Source organism: Notechis scutatus, chromosome 1 (genome assembly GCF_049901735.1).
Source record: "Notechis scutatus isolate UNSWTSFEM ecotype Mainland chromosome 1, rNotScu1.2, whole genome shotgun sequence".
Classification (NCBI taxonomy): domain Eukaryota; kingdom Metazoa; phylum Chordata; class Lepidosauria; order Squamata; family Elapidae; genus Notechis; species Notechis scutatus.
The window spans coordinates 175,795,552-175,817,700 of record NC_142009.1 but is presented as its reverse complement, the minus strand read 5'-3'; the positions used below and the strand labels follow the sequence as shown (position 1 = coordinate 175,817,700).

The window sequence follows — 22,149 nt, the reverse complement described above, 5'->3', positions numbered from 1 at the left end:
TTCTTATCACCCAACTACAGAAAAATCAGCCAAGTGAATCATTAACATATTTCTAATTCCCATAACAAAAAATTGGAAGCAATGATTAAGCAAGCTTGTCTCAGCAGATGCTTGCACAACCATGAAACTAAACTAAGGTAAAATTTGATACCGGTAGCAATAGATTTGCTTCAACCTAGCCCATAAACAATGTAACTTCTTTTGCCAACTGGCTTGAGGCAACTTTTCCATCAATATGCACAGAGAACTTTGATATTTGCTTGCAAAATTCAATAAAGCAAAATAGCTTTTTTATTTGCAATCTGAAAGTTCAACAGGACACCAACAACATCTGTAAGGCATGTGCCTATTACACTCTTTTACATTTTGAAACAAGCCTGAAAAAGACAGTTTAATATAAAAAGAATATGTAGAGGGACAATAATGTACTTTAACAACTCATGAATTCCATAGCAAAGAATTTAAATTCATCAGTAAACCTAACTACCAATACTGTAATGATGTAAAATAATTCTTCCTCATGCTTTCTCTGCTGTTTTTATTGTGTCTGCTGTTTTTATTCACTAATCCACTCTCCAAATCTCTATGGCTTGGACGATTTTTAAAAAACATCCAGGCAGATGTGAAATGTAAAATGAAATTAATGATTTGTTCTGGGTGATTTGTTCTGAGCTCGAAACATTTGGTTGTCTTTTTCTGAACTTTTCAAACTGACAAAGGTTTGGCACATCTCAACAGCTAGATTGGATATGGGGAAGCCTTGGTTCAATAATTACAACACTATTTTCAATTCTAGATTTTCCATCAGAGAAATAAGTGGTAGAGCACATATTTTTCATAGGGAAGGTACTAAATTCAAACATTAGCACTGCTAGAGATGAAAAATAAACCTGCCTGAACTTAAAAAGGACCTCATAAAAAATAAAAAATAGCTTTTACATAAGCTAATAAATAATTCTGTTTTAAATGAAAAATATTACTTACATTGTATCCTTTGTAGGACCATTTCGAAGTTTTTATATTAATCCAAATTGATGCTCCTGAAAAAATAACAATATTTTTCTTCATACTGGATTACTTTTTTCCTGCTGTCCTGCAGTACCATACCACAATAATTTTGTTGTGAAATCTAAAATAGCATGTATCCTTTTGACATTAAAAAACAAATATTTTTGAAATGATAAAAACAAATTCTTCTCCTCTGATTTTAGTTTGGACATAGCAAATTAGCATCAGTATCAGTGGTGGGATTCAAAAAAAATTATTACCAGTTCTGTGGGCGTGGCTTGGTGGGCATGGCAGGGGAAGGATACTGTAAAATCTCAATTCCCAACCCACTTCTGGGGGAAGGTTACTGCAAAATTCCATTCCCTTCCCACCCCATTAACCTGCTTTCCAGCTCCGTTCTCCTGTGCAGGGCAACAAAAGAAGACCCAACCGATCAGCTGGGATTTGGGAGGCAGAGAATAGATGGGGACGAGGCCAGTCAGAGGTGGTATTTGCCGGTTCTCTGAACTACTCAAAATTTCCGCTACTGGTTCTCCAGAACTGGTCAGAACCTGCTGAATGCCACCTCTGATCAGTATCATTACCAAATATAGTAGAACCTCTGGTCACAACCATAATTTGTTCCATAACTTTGGTCATGACCCAAACCTAATTTTGGAAATTTGGTGCTTACAAAAAAAAAGGAAAAAAAAGAAATGAAAGGGGAAATCGGCCACAAAAAAAAAAAAAATGTGAATTTTTTGGTCAGAACCCGATTTGGTTGTGGTCAGAAGCGTTCACGACCAGAGGTTCTACTGTATTCTTTTTCAAGCTTTTTAAACATATGTAAGGCTTTTACAGCTTTGTATTTAATAGTTTAGTTGGAATAACAAACATTGAATCATGAAACACTGGTTGCAATAATGAGAACAACATAGGAACCTACTTCAAAAGGGTTTTTTTTTTGTCACACATCATGCTGTCTGCTTAGAACAATTTATGAGAAAACATGGAACAGCAATGCATGCATTTGCCCAGGCCCAGACATCATACAGCGAAGGGATAAACATAGATACAGTGAGATAAATGTTCCTAACAAACACTCCAGCATTTACAGAAAGGAAAGAAAAAGCTACCTTAAGATTAGTTCACATTGCTTTTAAAAAGTGTGTATTCATACTGGAAAACTGCAGTTATAAACTTGAATGCCTGAACTTCAAATAAATTGCTTCATTTTTACCATTTATTCATTTACCATTTTATTCATTTATTCCCTGCCTTTGGGCTTTGTAATGCTACAATGTTAGGCCAGCATTGCACATGAGATCCTTAGCAAAAAAAGAAGCAGCTATCTAACAAGTTCTGAGCTGAGACAAGATCTGATCTATGACTCCCTACAGGTAGTCTCATTTAGTGACCATAATTGAAACTGACAATTTGGTCACTAAGTAAAGCAGTTTCTAAATGAAACCAGTGCTATGCTTATGATCATATTTCAGCTCTCTTTTGCTTTATGCACCAGCGAAGGTCATAAATGTGGGGATTGGTTACTTTTTTATCACTTTTGTAACTTTAAACAATAAATAAATAAGACAGTCACTAAACGAAGACTACCCGAGTATTGTAATTCAGTCGTCTATTATTTTTCAATTAGCTTTTAAATTAGCAATAGTGATTTTGAATAGATTTTAAATCATTTGAATGGCTTAATGATCTGATCTTTGCAGCAGAAAATGTTCCTATGCTACTTCCTAGAACTTAAGAGGGAAAAAAATGAATGAAATATATTGATTCCTTTGGATTTAATGTTACTCTTATTCATCAAATGAAGTCTCTCTCACACACAGTAACACTGGACACACTAACCTGTTAACTCAGTAAGTGATTCAAGTCTTTCTTCAAAGAGTTTTCCTGGATACCTTAAAAAGTGGTGATTCAGGACCAGATTTTTTCTTTGGGGATTTTCTGTTATCTATCAATTAACAAACACGTAAACAAAAACTTTAACAAGCTTTTGATGCCTAATGTGAGGCTAACCATTATTAATAACAATGGGAGATAATACTTCCCAGACACAAAATCAACAAATTTTGAGCTTCAAGCAGATTCACAGGGGTTTGGGCACATTTGCCACAAGCAGACTACAATTCCCCAGCCTTTCCTTTCTAAGCTAGACAGAATAGTTTCTCCTTTTGAAAAAAAAAAAAAAAAGCAAAAGTTTTGGATCACAGGTTGGAAGCCAAGAGGATTAATTGTTTCCCCTCAGGCTTAGATGTAAACTGGAATCTGCAGGTAGCAGGATTTTCCAGTAGAAAATTAACACAGAAATAGTATCTTTTCCAAGGCTGCTCTATTCTCTAAAGGAATAGAGAAAAAAGTAACTAATTTTGCACTAACTTTAATTTCTTTGTTGCCTGGTCAATGTTTCATTTTTTTCCTGGTGTTTTATGTTCTCCATACATATTTGGAATATTACATATTTTAATGCAATTTGGAAGCTTTTTTATCTGCCCAGAGCCTTATAGTACCTTTCATAATTTTTCCATGTGAGTTCCTTTTCAGTAACAATCTGTGATCTGAATAACTTTTATTTTTATTTCCACTACTGATGGGTATTTTGAATATGAAAGAGAGAAGTTGAAAAAGGGATTTTTATATTTTCTTTTTTTAATTGTTAATTTTGTATATATATCTTGTTAGATTGAAAAATATTTATGCCAAGGCTGGAGGCAAAGTTAGGTATGAAGTGGGCTTCTTAGAAAACACACTGAGACTCTTACTCTTTCATCTTATGAACTCAGCCCTGCCATTACAGTGACAGTAACAGTCTGGTTAATAAAAAAATGTATTAATAATTCTAATGAGATCCGTAATCTGGGTAATATTCCTAACACTGCTATCTTCCTTTACTTGCAAGAATGTAAAATAAAAAAAATCAAACAATATATGTTTTTTTCCAGAAAGCATGCACAGATCTTCAAGGAATGCAAACCTGTTTAGTGTTGTCATCAATAAGGTCAAAAAATGCTCTGACAGTAGCCAAGTTCAATTCCTTACACCTAAAAAAGAATATAAGGGAAATATGCTTGTAAAAAACAGACAAAATAAAAGTCAAATAATAGTCACATAAAAATATTTGAACAGCAGTATAACAGTCGTTGTACCAAAAAGCTTTTAACTACTCACCAAACAATGGAAAGATGATCTGTGGAAGCCCAGACTCGAGGAACTGCTGAACTCTGATTAAAAAAATATTTGTATTATTCATTTTAAAACTGAACATCCAAACGTTTATTTATTTACTAGAAGCTAATGTCTTGATGAAAAAAATTGGCTGAAATCCTGTTTACATTGTTATGACTAAAATCCAAAAACCGAGCATGTTATATAGAACATGTGACTCTTTTCTCCCTCTCTGAACAGCAGACAATTCTGCCATACTTTGAAATGCCTGCTCATTTTGCCATTTGGATGCTGCTGTACTGTTGCTTGAGAAGAACCAGGAAAATATGGTCTTACACACTTACATAAGATTAATTATTAATTTAAACTGTGTGCAGATTCAGATTTCTTTATTGATTCAATGAATTTGTGAGACACCTCATAAACTGAAGCAATAAAGATTAAAAACTGAAGTACAAATATATAAATTGGATACAAACTAGTATGAGCCAACAGTTTAGTTACAGCTAATATGATTTAGACATCCTCTTTTAGACATCCTCTTGGAGTAAAATCCAAGCTGGACATGGCAAAAAAAGGAAAGAAAGTAAATCGTAGTCTTTGTTCTCTTGAGTTTGTTTGTTTGCTTGCAAACATTTCATTACCCCCCTAGATAATATCACCAGTGCTACTGAAGGTGTGCTTTACTCCCTGTTTATATGCAATATACTAGTTGGGTAACAAAATGTCTGTAAGAAAACAATCAAGTTCAACCCTTAACTTACCTATATTTTCTTCTATAGAGAAAATTTTAAATCAAATATAATGTGTGATTTCTTGAGGATGGAAGAATTTCCAAATAAATGTAGCAATGAATGCTACTGCTTCCACTCAAATTGAGAACTCAATTTATAATGTCACATTCAATTAGGACAAGTGTTAGGGCAAGAAAGAACTAAACTATTCAGTAATATTTAATGGTCATCAAAAGCCAAGGCTTAAAAGCAAAAATTAAAGAATTTACCACAACAGATAAAGCACAATTCTGACTACTTGAACTGGGCAGAAAAGCCAATCCAGAGCGAACTTGATAATCTCGAAATCCTCCTGCTACCGAAAGGGTTGTTAGATTCTTTATTTCCTGAGCCTTCTGAATCCAGTTATGGTTCACGGTTGAGTAAAAATCTATGAAAAGAATGTTGTTTTAAATATCATTTTAGAAGTTTTGTTTCCCGAGATTCAGCAATATCTTCAGTATAGTTCATTTTGTACCACATATCAGCATATTTTACAATTCCTCATTTCTTCACTATCCAATTTCAAACAAGAAAAAATTAAGCCAATTCAGCATACCAATAAGGCAAAATAATAAATCTCATTCCAGAAATATATAGAATTAAGACAATTTAAATCTGGCAAGTTAAAACTATTCTACATAAGGTAATCACAAGTTGGTCAAAGATATCTAGAGAGTTTTGCTTGCCATAAACATTTATTTATATATATGAAATATTTAATGAAAATTCATATTGATATGCATTAATTTCAAAGTTGTAGTCATTTTAAAAGCAGTAATCTTATCCCAATGTGATATTTTACCATATCCATTCAAATTACTTCTATACATTTAAACATATTTCAATATGTAAATTAAAGTATTTTATAAAAACTGTACAAACTAAATCCTACTCATACACACAGAGATACATATTGCAATAATTTGGATTATAAGTTTTAATTGCTATTGTTAATAAAATGGGCATTTTTATAGACTAAGGGGTACAGATTCAATCTTCATATTTGAACATATACAAAAAATGTTTTGATGTGGAACACTGAAATATATTCTGGTTGTTCCCCTGATACATCAAATTGGGCCAGAGAAAAATGTCTGCTATGTGAAATATATATGAACTTTAAAAACATAAGTCTGGATGATTGTGTAATTGTAATATAATAGAGATGGAAAAATTTAGCTCTATCTTATTTAGTCTGAGTTCCTATGTTTGAATTCTGCTATAGTTTTTTAAAAATAAATTTTATTAATCATATTTTCATCATAAAAACATATTTCCACTCATTACAGCATTTCAATATCAGTGTTCACTCACATTGACATACTATCTAATCCACAATACATAGAGTTAGCATAACCCAGCAATTGCAGTCAAACCATTATGGGGAAATTTTGTCCCACAGTATCATCCAAATGCCCACAGAAGTGAAGAAACTGAAAATAATATCTGAAGAATTATGGAGTACCTTGGATTTTTTTCAGAATCCAAAGCTAGTAATCCTATCCAAACACAACACAGCAATAGAATATGATTGTTATTAAGCCCCTGTCTTGCTTAAGCTCAGGCACGTAAGTGGCCATCATTGATGCTGCCTGAACATATTTAAGTACAATTATTTTCATCATAAAATTTAAGGCTACTTCTATATGCAGGCCATGATTAAACAAGTACATATTGAGAGAAATCAACTTTTGAAACTGAACATCTTCCACATTATTCTACCGTGTTTCTCACATAATAAGGCCGGGCCTTATTTTTTTTTGACCCCCGAAAAAACGGCTAGGACGTCTTTTCGGGGGTGACTTAATTCCCCCACCTTGCATCCTCGGGTCGGTGGGCGGGCAGTGACAGCTTGGATATTCGGGAGACCTTCGGGTTCGGGCCACCATTGCTTTCCCTTCTCCCTTGCTTTCCCTTCTCCCTTGCTTTCCCTTCTCCCTTGCTGCCGCGGCATTAGAGCAACACCGTGGCGTTTGGCGCAGCCACGTGCGGCCAGTCAGGGCTCCTCCCTGCAACCGGAGCCCTGAGGAGACACTTGGCTTCAGGCGCTCCCGTCTTCCCTTTGCTTTCGAAGGTAAAGCGAATTATTTTACAAAGCCTCCCCTGCCCGAGAGGGCAGCCACGAAAGGAGGACCCGCCGGTAGGGGAAACCGAGCCGCGGAGGCGCTCGGTGCAGGTGCCTCCAAAGGCAGGAAGGACGGGCTGGCGGGCGCTAACCTCGCTCGTTCTCCCCACGTTGGGCTAAGGGTGGTGGCTGTTTCCGCTGCGGCGGCTCAGATCCGCTGCTGCTGTTCCGCAGCAGCCCACCTGGCCTTTCTTTGAGGTGGAAGAGCTCGCTGGGCTGAAGGGACTGGTGCATCAGAGGCGCGCAGTGTAGGGAGGTCGGGGAGGAACGGAAGAGGCCCCAGGAAATTAGCCTCCCCACGTGAGGTTGGGCTGCCCTCTCGGGCAGGGGAGGCTTTGTAAAATAATTCGCTTTACCTTCGAAAGCAAAGGGAAGACGGGAGCGCCTGAAGCCAAGTGTCTCCTCAGGGCTCCGGTTGCAGGGAGGAGCCCTGACTGGCCGCACGTGGCTGCGCCAAACGCCGCGGCAGCAAGGGAGAAGGGAAAACAACAGTGGAAGGTCTCCCGATATGAAGTGCCCCACCAACGCAGGCAGCACCATATCCGGGCATGCAACAAAAGTACTTCCTAACAGCAAGCCCCCCCCCGCTTTCCCCCCCATTTCACATGTTTAATATGGGGCTTAATTTGGGGGGAGGGGCTTAATTTGATTTTATGCCAATAAAACATGGTGGGGCTTCCTATTGGTGGAGGCCATATTGTTGGAGAAACACGGTACTCTACAACACATTTCTGGTGAAATTGCTAATAATAGTAGGTATAATAATAGAAGGTATAACAAGGAAGATTCTAAAATGTCTAATAGTGTTTTCCATTAAATAAATGGGAATGAAACTTATTCAGTTACTCAAAAGTGAAAAAGCAAGAGCAAAAAAGAGGGGGAAGGCAAAATAAAACTCTACCAATCCAAACATTCTTCGGGGTGAACTTACCAGCAAGATATTGATCTAAAGGCAACACAGGTGCAACATGAGGTGTCGCTTGAGTAATAAGAATATTGATAAGTTCGGGTTTGAAATGTTTAAGAATCACTAGTGCTCTTGCAACAAGACCACCCATGGAATGACCTACTACAGCAACACTGCGGGGAGCAAATTCATGACCCTTCAAAAAATAAAGAAAAATAATCTCACATCAGGCACAATGAAAACATAATAAAAGCACAAATTCTCTCCCATTTAATAGTTAATATGTCAATCCTTTAAGGTGGACCAGACTAAGGAATTGACACTGTTGCCCAAAGCTGTCTTTATTAGAATAGCTATAATATACAGGTGTCAAACTCGCCATGTCATGTTGCCATCACATGACGTTTCGTGAAGTTTCTCCCATTTGCGGAGCTGGGGTGGGCCTTCACATGATGCATCTGGCCCACGGGCTACCAGTTTGCCACCCCTGCTATAATAACAGAATCTTGCAAGTTTGAATCTGCTTCCCATGCTCCCTCTTTTATCTTCAGCTGAATTGTGGGGAGGACCTGTCTGAGGTGTCTTCTTAAATCACTTTCTTGGTATGGGCTCAAGCCACATATATCTGATCATTGCATGGTAATGGATCTTCTCTCTGTTCATCAAGGCCATCTTCCATATTTTCTGCATCATGGGGATAATGGCACAAAACAGTAAAAAGCTAATATGCATTGTGTTTATCTCCATACCTTATATAATTTAAGAATTATTTTAATACACTCATGCACAAATCTTGTCTGCTTTTGTAGACTTCCACCATATAGTGCAACAAGCTCCTCATTGAAATTCACACTGAAGACATCAAAATGATATTTGAAATCCATATCTTCTGCCTTTCTCAGTGCTATTGATCCAAGAGAACGTACTGAAAAAAGCATATATTAGAAGCAGAGATAATTAAAATTCCGGATTTGGATGATGAAGTAGATCCCTAAAAGAGGCCATGAGGAGGCAGAAAACAAAACTAAGAGGATTTTTTTAAAAAACCTTCATTCTAATGTTTATGTTTTTAAACTCCAAGTTCCAAAACTCCATGCTTAATATGCAGTGTAACTTGAGAACAGCAATATTATTTTGAAACAGAACCTTTAGAAAAGTTGAAACACTCTCAGCAATTTTAGTGAGCTCCATGGATTCAGAGATGTAAAATAATTAATACCAGGGGAACTGCTGTTGAGACAGTGGTGGGGATTCAGTGTATGGTACTCCAAAGAAAATTGATTATCTGACCCTTTTAGTCAGAATTCAGGCCTGGCTGTGAAACAGAGACATCAATGATAGTAGTTTTTTTTTTTTTTTTGGTCATGCCCAAGATGAAGATAGTACACCTATCTGTGCCATATTAGATCTCTCATGGCCTTCAATATTGTCATCCATGTACTTTTGGACCACCTGTGAGAGATTTGGGGTATTACGTTGCAGTAGTACCAATTAGAGAAGGGGAAGGGAGGACAGAGAAGGGGAACTGACTTAGTTGCTACTACTTTGTGGAAGTCAGAGATCAGTCTTTTCCGACTGCTATTTAACTCATACATGCAGCCTCTGGAAAAGGTAATCTAATAGTTTGGGGTTGGGTATCATTAATGATTAACAACTGTAATATTGATACTCCAGGCCAGACTCAGAATTTATTGAATCCTTATCCTAATGCTTGGAGGCTTAAATTGAAATCTTAACAAGACACTTGTTGTCCAACAGAGATATTTGTCTGCTCCAGTAGTCTCTTGACAGGGACTAGCAGCCTATAATGAGCAAGCCTGTGACTTTTGGGTCCTTCTGGATTGTAGCTCCATTTAAAACAGAAGGTGAAAACTGCAGCCAGTGCTGGCTTTTTCTACTTTTGGGTGTTTTGGACCCTACCTTGAAAAGGAAGACCTTACTATAATGATTCATCTCCTTGCTACCATTTGTTTACATTACTGCAAAGACCTATACGTGGGAATCTTTTGAAGAGTACTCAGAGGCTTCAGTTCATTCACAATGCAGCAGGCCAACTGCTAACCAGAATTTGCCAGAGGGAACACATTACACCAGTGCTATGGGTGCTACACTAGTTACAGACAGATTTCCCAATGCAATTTACAGTGCTTCTGATACTGTAGCTTACATAATATACAGTATGTGGCTTGGCTACAAATTATTGGATTATTATTGTATTTTTTTCAATGGATTTTATTTATTTATTTAGCGTATGGCACGTGTTAACCAGGGATTACTGAGGAGGCTGGCTGCCTCTGTGAAAACTCTGTGGTGTTATCTTTACCCGTGGGACATCTGAATGCTGTTAGGCAATCAGGGGAGGTTCCTTTCTTGTCCCTCCGTGAGTTTTTTAATTTGCTCACAGGAATTGAGCTGAGCTGTCGACCTCAGTGGTGTGGAGACCCAGTGTCTTACCATGTGAGCCACCACGCACCACAATTTCAATGGAATTTGCTCAGCTAACTCAAGCTGTCCAGGAGAAACTATAAATGGACCTCTGCTTTAAGGAAGTAGTAGTAGGGAGGTTTCCTAGCACTGTTTTTGGAATAGTTCCCAGTGGACTACTCATCTGGCTCCCAGCTGGAAATATTTCAAAAGTAATCTCCTTTGGTTGGCATTTGGTCCTTGATTCCATCTCGGTATGGTCGTAGCCTAGCTTTGTTACTTCATTTTATTCTGCATTTTTTACTGTTTTAATTGTGGCAGTTTAAAAATGTAATTAATAAATGTAATGAAATATTGTAAATGCAAACCATTTATTATCCAGGTAAACACAGATTCATGTAAAGTTCATTATTCCCATGCAATTTCCTCTTTAGGTATTCTATAGAGATATTTCTATTCCTTTAGAGATAGCTTACCTTGCTTAAAACTTCCAGCATTGCCAGGAAGAAAAAGAATAGGAATCCCTGTTAAGATTAGATTTCTGTTTTCTTCTGCAGAAATTCCTTCCCCGTAAAGATATAGCTCATAGGCTGGGTAACGTCTGAATATTTTCTTAGGTAATTTTATTCTCTGAAACAAAAAATGTATTTCAACAGAAGAAAGGTAACATTTTGCTATTAAGGAAGAATCTAAGCAGCTGCAATGTAAATAAAATTTACACAAGAAAATGTATTGTGCTATTAATATGAAGCAGAGATACTTTTAAAAAGCCTGAAACAATATGACAGCTTTTTGAATATTTCACTATCTTCTTTATGTAATTAAAGAACTGTAAATCTGAAACATTTGCATTCTTCTTCCGACAGTAACTTTGGAGAAGATTCTGAAATGGAGAACCAAAACTTACAATTTGCTTACACAGGTAAACTTGCAATTATAAACTTTATAGCACTAGCAGGGGCAATTGTTATTTTCCCCATCCAATAGATATAAACACATATTTCAGCCTTCCCCAAGCTAATATTTTTTCGGTATTCTCATTAGCTATAGACAGCATGTTGAACCGAAATAGGCCAATTCGCCACAGTCAATTCGCTACAGCCAATTCACCGTGGCCAAGTTGTCATAGCCAACTGGCTATGATCAACTCACCATGGCCAACTCACCACGAGACAACTCTCCATGGGGCAATTTAACAATTCAATTTAATTATTTAAAATAAATTAAAAATTATTGTTGTAATCACTTTTTGCATCCTTTCTTTAATTATTCTATTCCACCATTTCTTTGATATTAGTGTAACTCTTGTCCCACAGCAAACTGAGTTATCCCACGGCAAATTGGCCATGACGTGTTAGCTGCAGCAAGTTGGCTGGGGCAAGTTGACTGTGGCTAGTTGGCCTTGGTGAGCTCGCCATGGCAAATTGTCATGAACAGCCAGAAATAATGGAATTAGATGGCACATAATCATTATTTTTAATATAAATCCAGTTTCTATATTTCTGAAAAAGAATAATAGCTGTTACGCTATCTCTTGTTAATTTCTGGGATCCTCAAGTCACCATACTAAACTCTTCCCCCCATATATAGTAAATATATAGACATCTTTGTATACAATCATATAAATATTATATGCTGCTCTATGTAAAGTATATTCAAGATATTCACTGGAAAAGAAGCTTTAATTTAATATTGCAATATCTTTGAGTAATTAAATTTTGTAATGTTTTTCTACTTTATCTTAGTTAAGCAAAGTTCGGTTAAAACCTTTACTGATTCTTCTTCATATTTCTGTAGATATCCCATCAATTCTCTGTAACTTTGTGACTTTGAAATGATCATAATGCTGATCTAATTTCATCTTCTAATATTAGATGTTTTTGTTAAGTAACAGGACTTTTCTAAGCTATCTTGCATGTTGACATCTCTACTATACCAAATTTCAGAATTCTCCTTCCATCTTTGTTGGATTTCTTGGAATTGGTTATTAACTATCCATTGATATCCTTTTCTACACCAGCATGAGGTTGGTATTTCCTGAGCTTGGAGATCTTTCAAAGTTTTCCCCTGTATTCCTATGCCTGTTTTCAATTTCAATATCTTCATATAATATTGTTTCTCTTGCTTCTTAACAAGCACATAGTGAAGAATTATTAACAATTCTTTATTAAGTTTCTTCCTGAAATCCTGATTGGCTTCTCTTGCATTTTTGGCAATTTCCAACATTTATTCTCACATTTGTTCCATCTGCCTTCTTCTCTTTCTTGATCATTGTCAGCATCTTTTGACATTCATCCTTAACTATTTAATTTCATTTCATAATTCTTCTAGTTCCTCATTAATAAGGCTCAGGACTTCAAAGTAATTCTTGATAGTCTCCTTGAAAATGGGGGAGGGGGATATGCTCAAGATTATATACTAGAAACTGTCTGGTTTTCTTTTTCCATTTTAGCTTATCTTATAACTTGCATATTATGTATTCTACTATTCTACAATCAACCCTGGTCACATATTTGCTGTTATAACAGAACAACTTTTATACCAATCAGGAATGAGATTATAAGAATCAGTATAAAACCAATCTGAAACTACATACAAAAACAGTTTGCCTTGAGATTCCATATCATACAAGGCATATAGAAAAAGAGTTCTGGATGTTTTCTTAGCAATTTTCCTCTTCTGATCTGCATTACTGCATAGCTCTATTAACTCTTAAAATTTAAGCATCTTGTGCCTTTTACTTAATTTCAGCCAAAGTACTTTAATTACCCCAAGCTGACAGAAATCAGATAAACAAATCATAAAGATAACCAGTACTTGTCTTTCCTGTTGATTTGCTGCAAAAGCCCAAGTAGTTATACTGACATTCCCACACCCACCATACGTTAAACTAGCTATTTATTATACTTAACAAATTTAGCCCACAGCAACTTCCAACTACCAATTAAAGTCATGTGTACAACATCTGCAGAACTCTTCTCTAAAGTCTTTTAATAGTCTCCATTTCATTATACTGTTTTAAAAAATCTGTTGTTTTAAGTAATAACACTGTAGATATATATTATCAGGAGGCTGTACTACAAGATATATCATTTATTTATTTATTTGCTAAATTTGTTTGCCACCAATCTCACTGTGGGGCTAGTCTAACTGGCTTACAATAAAAAGAAAGAAATGAGAAGAATGTGAACAGAAGTAAGATAACAGAGTAATACAATAAACAGTGAAAAAGACCATAACAAGAAACATAATTATATGATTACCAAAAGTGGCAATTAATTATATATATATATATATATATATATATATATATATATATATATATATATATATATATATATATATATATATATATATATATATATATATATATATGGTGTTATTGGTATTTTCAGCTTTAGTTTTTGTATTTTGCAGATCCCATCGCCATCATTAGTTATGTTCGTCTACGAACACAATACAGAAGCCTGATGATGGCAGATGAGATTCTGTCGAAACGTTGCTACAAGTTTAAAAGCACAACTACAATGACGTGGGAAAATACCCAAACAAAGCTGAATACATCTAGGTGTGTTCGGGTCTTTTCCCATGTAAGATTAAGAGTATCTTGGCAACATTTCAGTGAGGTCCCACTCGCCATCCTCAGGCTGCTGCTTTCAGCTTCGTGCCAGTGCAAGCAGTGTGTGATCGGAGCTGCCGTCTCTCTATAAATACTGGTGGTGGGGACTGGTGTGCTGGGCTGGTTGGCTGCGCTGCTGCCTCTTGACTGGTTGATGGACTTGATGTTGGTATAATGGGCTGCGTGATGGCCTTGTGAGTTTTCTTGTGGAGATATCCTGGATCTTGTGCTGTAATCTCCTGGGTCGTTTGTTTTGTAGTGATCTTTTTTCCATTAGCCTCTTGTGTTTTAACAGCTTGGGTAATGGGTTGTGTGATGGGCTTGCGAGTTCTTTTGTTGTGGTATCCTGGGTCCTGCATTGTAATTTCCTGGGTCATTTGTGTTTTGATCTCTTTTCCATTAGTCTCCTGTGTAGTAACGGCTTGGGTAATGGGTTGTGTGATGACCTTGTGAGACTTATTGCTGTGGTATCCTTGGTCTTGTGCTGTGATATCCTGGGTCATTTGCTGTGTTGCAACTTCTTGAGTTCTTGTGGTGTAATTTCCTGAGTTTTCTGATGTGATGTCCTGAGCGGGTGGCTGTGATGTTTTAGTCTGGCTTCGAGTTTGGGGTCTGGGTCTGTGTTCTTGGCGTGTGTCAGCTTGTTTGGTTTTGGGGTCGGGGGTGCGGCAGCTGGCAAAGCAGCCGTGGTCAGCTACAGCCCCATGCTGCTACAGCCCCATGTTGAAGCAGCAGCTTCACATGTACAAAACTCATACCACCTCTTGGAAATGATCAATGGAGAACAAGAAGATCTGCTTGTAAGTTTCGATGTGGTTTCACTATTCACTCAAGTCCCGATAAAAGAAACTCTTGAAATCATCAAAAATAAATACCAACCAGCTAAACACCTAATGGAACTAGAAGAACACTGCTTAACCAACACATATTTCATATACAAAGGACAAAGATACAAGCAAATTAAAGGAACCCCTATGGGATCACCACTGTCACCCATCATTGCAAACCTGTTCATGGAAGAATGCGAATCCAGAGCCCTAGCTAATGTCACCCAAAAACCCAAACTATGGTTAAGATACATTGATGACACATTTGTGATTTGGCCCCATGGAAAAGAAAGCCTAAACAATTTCCTAACACACCTAAACAGCACACACACCAAAATCAAATTCACCATGGAAACGGAAACAAACAAACAACTACCATTCCTAGATGTACTAATCTACAAAGAAACAGATGGCACACTAGGACACACCATATACCAGAAGAAAACACACACCAACCGCTACCTCAGTGCCCAATCCCACCACCACCCAGCACAGATAAACTCCGTGGCCAAAACACTAATCGACAGAACCAAACGCCTGGCAGACAAGACACACATAAAGACTGAACTATGCACCCTGACTAAAGTACTGACAGCCAACGGCTTCCACAAAAGCAAAATCACCAGCTTGATCCACAAAAACACATGAGACATAATGGAGACCTAGAAGATGAACAGACCTATGGAACAGCTGTCCTGCCCTACATAAGAGGTACTACAGACAAAATCAGTAAGATAGTACACAGGCATCACATCAAGACTGCCTTCAAAACAGACAGAAAAATAGCAGCCATCCTAAGAAACCCCAAAGATAAAATTGACCTGGAAAACCAAGGCATATATGAAGTCCCCTGTGCATCATGCCCTACCACATACATTGGACAGACCAATAGAAGAATAAGTACCCGCCTGGATGAACACAAAAATGCAATAAAAAAGCTGGAGCACACTTCCTCACTAGTCCAAAGCATGAAAGCCACAGGTCATAGCATCGACTTCAATGGCACCAAAACCCTAGCCACTATAGAAAACTCCAGCTACAGAATTATCAGAGAAGCCATAGAGATTGAAAAAAGACCTGAAAGCATGAATAGAAGAGATGATTCCACTAGACTGTCAATTATTTGGAAGCCTGCACTCACAAACAAAAAAATCTCCACACCACAAGCCAGGCAAACACCTGGGCACAAACAGATCCCCCCGATACCTCCAGCTCAAACACACCCCAACCAGGCAGCCAGATGAAACCTAGCTTCCTAACAAATGATAGCGGTCCATTTACTCGGAGCCAAGCCGCACTAAAAGCCTCCAATACAGGAAACACAATGTTGCCAGCCAATCAAGACAAAAAAAGCTACAAAACAGACAGAAGATATTAGAAACACCAATCAAGCAGAACACAGCAAACTCCAAGACCAATAAACACAGACCAAGACTCCCAACCAATCAGGAGGAAGAAAAAACCATTCTGGCACAGCAGTAGGCTAGCCCCAAATTTAAAACAGAAACGCATGTGAAAGCCTGACTCACCTACGAACACAATACAGAAGCCTGATGATGGCAGATGAGATTCTGCCGAAACGTTGCTACAACTTTAAAAGCACAACTATAATGACGTGGGAAAATACCCGAACAAAGCTGAATACCATACATACATACATACATACATACATACATACGAATATGGCAAGGGCCTGTAGACCAATATCCATTTGCCTGGAATAAACCTCACTGAAACAATGGCTATTGACTAGTTTAACAGTGTAGAACTATTTCCTATATAAGTTTTATATAAGTTTTATATTTGAAAGTGTGATAACCAAACTTTTGTTTGACAAATTGAATCAAACAAATTGAATCCTGGTCAAAATTGTGGGATCCTTCCCATATATTACTCTGGAGAACATATTTTAGAATATTTTCCACAAAATTTTTATTTTTCCCCAAAAAAACTAAAGTGTGATTGTTTTATTACAGGAGTCCATGTGAAGAGTATATTTCAAGGCTCTTGACCATTAGAGGTATTAGCAAGAAATAGCATGTGAGGCATCAAATACTAAGTATCAAAGTAACTAAAGTATCAAATACAAAGTAACCTGCACTTTAAAGCTAATTATTAAAGTTCTTAAGGCATCACAGAAAGAATAGCTTTTACAAAAGCAACATTGTGTGTTCTGTAGTAGCTTAGTGACAACCAACTTGGGATCCAAAGAATTTATATACCACTTCTTCTCACATTAACCTCCTATTTATACACTGTACACTGGATAAGGGCCATCTCTGAGATCCTATTGCCAGAAAAATTAATTATAAAATCAGAATGCTATCCAAGGCACATTTCTGGGAGTCAAACCTGTATTCTTCTGGGGAAAGTATTACAGTATTAGGGGTGACCCTGCATTCTCAAATTAGGATTAATTACATAGTTGTTTGCTTTAATATTTTACTCTATTAATGTTCATCATATTTTCATTCCCTACATTAGAATCATTTTTTGTGGATGACGGATATTTTAAACAAACAACTTGGGAAGAAAAAAAAAACACTTCCAGCTTTTTGCTTGCTGAATATGCTATATAAGGAATATCGCTTCAAGGTAGACAAAAATAATTGCTGAATAACACTTATTATAATTATAAAGGCAGATTAATTGCTTCACTTCCCAGGCCTAAAACAACCACATGAAGAGAATGATACTAAAGAAAAAGAGTTGCAGGAGCTTCTGCTTTTGCTTTCCTATCATACCATCATGCCCATTACTTGTGATACATGTCTACACTGGTTTTGGTCTGTAAATAGCGCATGGCATTATTCATAATGATAAAATTGCTAACATTATAGCCATCTTTAAAAGGAAGATTGGGAAAGCTTTTGCATGGAATGCATGCATTGACAGAAACAAAATCTTTTCAGGATAAAATGTACTTATTCTGCTTTTGAAAAGACTGAACACTACTGCATTTTTTCATCATGATAATGATAGGAAAATACTTTGAGAACTTGGAAGCCACAAGACAAAACACATTTAGTGACTGTTCAAAGTTACAAAGACATTGAAAAAAAGTGATTTATGATTGTTTTCACAGTTACGACCTTTGCAGCATTCCCATGATCATGTGATCAAAAATCAGATGCTTGGCAACTGGTTCAGATTTATAACCATTGCTGTGTCCCAAGGTCATGTGATCCCCTTTTGCTACCTTCTGACAAACCAAGTCAATGGGGAAACGAGCAGGGGTGGGATTCTACCAGTTTTGCACGTATTTGCTAGAACTGGTTGTTAACATTCTAAGCAGTTCGGAGAACCGGTTGTTAGAAGAAATTACATGCCTAATCCTGTAAGGAACGTAGGAAGGAAACATTCTGGTGTTGCTTACAGAAACTGCCTCTCCATTAACCCTTATTACATTCTTGGCAGGACTAGACTTCCTGTCTCTGGAACTTCTCTGGAGTTTTTTTTCCCTCCTTTGCTGGTACTTTGCTTGTGTGGAGTGATCATTGGCACTGAAAAGAGTGACTTATGACCATTTTTCACACAACTGTTGCAGCATCCCCACGGTCATGAGAGGCCAGGCGAGGAGATGCGTGCCTTGATGATATTGAGTTGGCCACGCCCAGCCAATAACATGACCACCAAGCCATGTCCACTTAGTCACATGACCACCAAGCCATGCCCACCACCTAAGCCACGCCCACAGAACCGGTTGTTAAAAAATTTGAATCCCACCCCTGTAAACGAGGTTCACTTACCAACCAAATTACTAACTTATCAGTGGCAGTCTTATCAACAGACAAGAAAGGTCGTAACTCACTTAACAAATGTCTCACTTAACAACATAAACATTGGGCTCAATTGTGGCTGTAAGTCAAGGACTACCTGTAGCATTTACTTCAAGGAAAAAGAAAAGTTGTATCAACCTTCACAGAGAAAATACATTGTGACTATTGGTTTGAATCCAATGAAACCTTACTGTTCAACATCCATGTTCTCTCACTATTACACAATTACTAAATAGCAAATGAATTGGCAACTTTCTAGTGGGTTACAAAAGTTAATGCAGCTCTGACTTTTGGCTTATATTTGATTCTTGAGTTCCAAGCCAACTTGGAAAACAGGTTTTCCACAAATATCAGCTGGGCTGTCTTTTCATAGTGAACCAATTTACTGCCACCTTTATTCCTCTAGGGCAGTGGGTCTCAAACTGGTCTCTCTTTATCCTTAAAGATGCTTTTTCAAGAGACAACTAGACTTTTACCACAAAGTCCAGATGCCTGTTGAAAAAGCATTTTTGGGAGAACCATGACCTGGATGACTGAGAATCTCCACTCTTTGCATTTTTAAAAAAATGAGTGAAGACCCCCACGAGTTTTGGCGTTTATGTGTATGAATATTTACCGTATTAGGAATCAAAACCAAGACATTTAAAAAAAAAAAAAAAAAACGGTGTCGAGAACCGCCAGGAATCCTCAGACCATCTTTGGAGAACCGTTGTTTTAGGGCATCCGACATAGCGCTTGAACCCCGGGAGGCTCCCATTGAACCAGAGGGGAGACCAGATACACACACACATCAGACAGACGGGCGCCGGTGGAATGAAAATGAAGCAAGATGAAAAGGGACCGTTCCGAAGTGCGGATGAAGGGCACAAGGCAAGGCGGTCTTTCTCCGAAGGAGCTGTCCCCGAGACCGGGGTGATGCTTTGCCCTCGGCTGCGGAGAGGAGCCTGCACGGGGTCTCGCCTCGCCGGAGACCAAGTTGCTCAGGAACTCCATTATAGAGAAAGCGGGTCTTTCTTTATAAGAAGGGGGACGGAGCCAGCCTCTCAGGGAGAACTCGCGGAAGGGATGGCAAAACGGGACACCTTGCAGCATGCCGCCGCCTGTCGCCCAGCCACTCACCTGGTACTCCGGGTAGTCGAACATGTAGGTCATGCTGCACCGGTTCTCTTCATACTGAAAGAAGACGTCCCGGGCTCCCAGCAGCACTAGAGCCGCCAAGACCCCGTGAAACAAAATTTCGGTCACCTTTCCCGCAGTCCACATGTCGTTTTCATCGGCAACCGCCCGGCTTTCCTCGCCGCCAGGGCCGCCTCTGCCCTCTCGCCGGCAGGCCACACCCGCCAGGAGGCGGGGAACCGCCCCGAGTGCCTCCCTCGTCGGACGGGGCGAAGCCGTGGAAAGAGCCCGGGCCTCCGCCATGTTTGGAAGGTCGACACAAACTGCCTCGGAACTCTCGGACGGGGTTCAGGGAGCCTTTCCGTTCGCCATCTTAGGAAGGTCAGTCGGATCGGGTGGGCGGGGCGAGTGGGCTATTAAGGCGGCCGGTGCTTGAGTCTTGGCGGCTTTCAGAGGGCAACTCCAAAGGTGCTTTTCTTTTTAAAACACCTTTGGGTCAACCGTGACCTGGATGACTGAGAATCTCCATAGACTTTCAGCGGGGAAGAATTCGCGGCCGTCGCTAACGGGGAATCGGGGGTTGGGGAGCCCAATTAGCCGCTGCGGAGGCTTGCATCTAATATCAATTTAAGACCGAATCATAAATCATAAATGAGCGCGAACGTGAAAAATGGGAAGGACGAAGAATTCCGACTATCCTTGGGAAATTAAGCCACATCTTTAAAAGATGACATGAGCGGCTTGTTGGACGAAACGTGTATTATTGAAACATAACACTTATTTAATAATAAAATAATTAACACATACCAAAGAATATCTCTTGAACATCACCCCTGAACGAAGCTATTTGCTTTTGTGGGTGTTAGATCCGGACTGTAAAACATTTCGGACCACCTGCTGGAGTTGTCCAACTCCCAACTTCTTGCTGTCATCTCCTGGTCGTCTGGATTCATCAACCCCGTTTTCCTCCTAATCTCTTACCGGCCAATCCTTCACCTGACTATATAAACCCACATGTTGTGTAGAAAATATATTTAGTGGAGTTTAACCCAAATCCTGCTTGCAACTTGTTGTCAGTAATGTGAAGGAGAAAAAGGACACTGAGGCTCACTGAAGAGATGATGAGTCACATCTGGAATAGATGAGTTGCTACATCATACTATGCTTGGCTATACAGGTAATACTCAACTTACTGCCGCAAATGTGCCCAAAATTTCCATTGCTAAGCAAAACAGTTAAGTGAATTTTGCCCCATCTTTCTTGCCACAGTTAAGTCGCTAAGCAAATGGTTGCAAGTTGAGGACTACTTGTGTTCTATTGACTAAACCATAAATGACTGGGTCTGCACAACATACTGTCCTATGCTTTAAGTCGTGGTTGATGATTTAAGGGAATCACTGTACTTGTTAGAACAGAACAGAACAGAACAGAATAGAATAGAATTCTTTATTGGCCAAGTGTGATTTGGACACACAAGGAATTTGTCTTGCATATGCTCTCAGTGTACATAAAAAGAAAAAAAATACATTCATCAAGATACAAAAGATACAAAACTTAGTGATAATCATAGGTTACTAAATAAGCAATCAAATCACACTAGGAAACAAAGCAATATAAATTGTAAAGATACGAGCAACAAGGTTACAGTCATAAGTGGGAGAAGATAGGTAGGATGAGAAGAATAGTGATATAAGTCTTATTAAATAGTTCGAGAGTGTTGTGGGAATTAGTTGTTTAGCAGTGATGGCATTCAGGGAAAATACTGTCCTTGTGTCTAGTTGTTCTGGTGTGCAGTGCTCTGTAGCGTCGTTTTGAGGGTAGAAGTTGAAACAATTTATGTGCAGGATGTGAGGGGTCTGTAGATATTTTCACAGCCCTCTTTTTGACTCATATAGTATACAGGTCCTCAATGGAAGGCAGGTTGGCAGAATTTTTTTTTTCTGCAGTTAATTATCCGTTGAAATCTGTTTCTGTCTTGTTTGGTTGTAGAGCCAAACCAGACAGTTATAGAGGTGCAGATGACAGGCTCAATAATTCCTCTGTAGAACTGAATCAGCAGCTCCTTGGGCAGTTTGAGCTTTTTGAGTTGGCACAGAAAAAACATTCTTTGTTGTGCTTTTTTGATGATGTTTTTGATGTTAGGTGTCCATTTTAAGTCTTGAGATATGATAGAATCTAGAAACTTGAAGGTCTCTACTGTTGATACTGTGCTGTCAAGTGAATCTAGCTTCCCTATTGAACTTGCTTCTCTCTCAGAAAGTGATATGACACCAGGACACTGCAACTATCATAAATACATCACAGTTGCCAAGCTTTCTAATTTTGATCATGTGACCACAGGGATGTTGCAATGAAAACCGGTCATAAGTCACTTTTTAAAGTGCTTTTGTAAGTTTGAATAGTCAC

The 22,149-nt window shown here is 38.4% G+C and overlaps 1 protein-coding gene across 1 annotated transcript in view; it reads right to left on the bottom strand.

Annotated features, from left to right (window-relative positions):
- Positions 1-20,115, bottom strand: part of PGAP1 (post-GPI attachment to proteins inositol deacylase 1) — a 44,726-nt gene extending 24,611 nt beyond the window's left edge. Inside the window, exons 1-9 of the mRNA XM_026667972.2 lie at positions 19,747-20,115; positions 10,879-11,032; positions 8,728-8,903; positions 8,003-8,174; positions 5,174-5,334; positions 4,174-4,226; positions 3,980-4,046; positions 2,854-2,959; positions 985-1,040 (exon numbers count right to left, since the gene is read on the bottom strand). Of these exons, the coding sequence (XP_026523757.2) occupies positions 985-1,040; positions 2,854-2,959; positions 3,980-4,046; positions 4,174-4,226; positions 5,174-5,334; positions 8,003-8,174; positions 8,728-8,903; positions 10,879-11,032; positions 19,747-20,046 (1,245 nt within the window). The 5' untranslated portion in view covers positions 20,047-20,115. The remainder of the gene's footprint in view (positions 1-984; positions 1,041-2,853; positions 2,960-3,979; positions 4,047-4,173; positions 4,227-5,173; positions 5,335-8,002; positions 8,175-8,727; positions 8,904-10,878; positions 11,033-19,746) is intronic.
- Between the last annotated feature and the right edge of the window lie 2,034 nt (positions 20,116-22,149).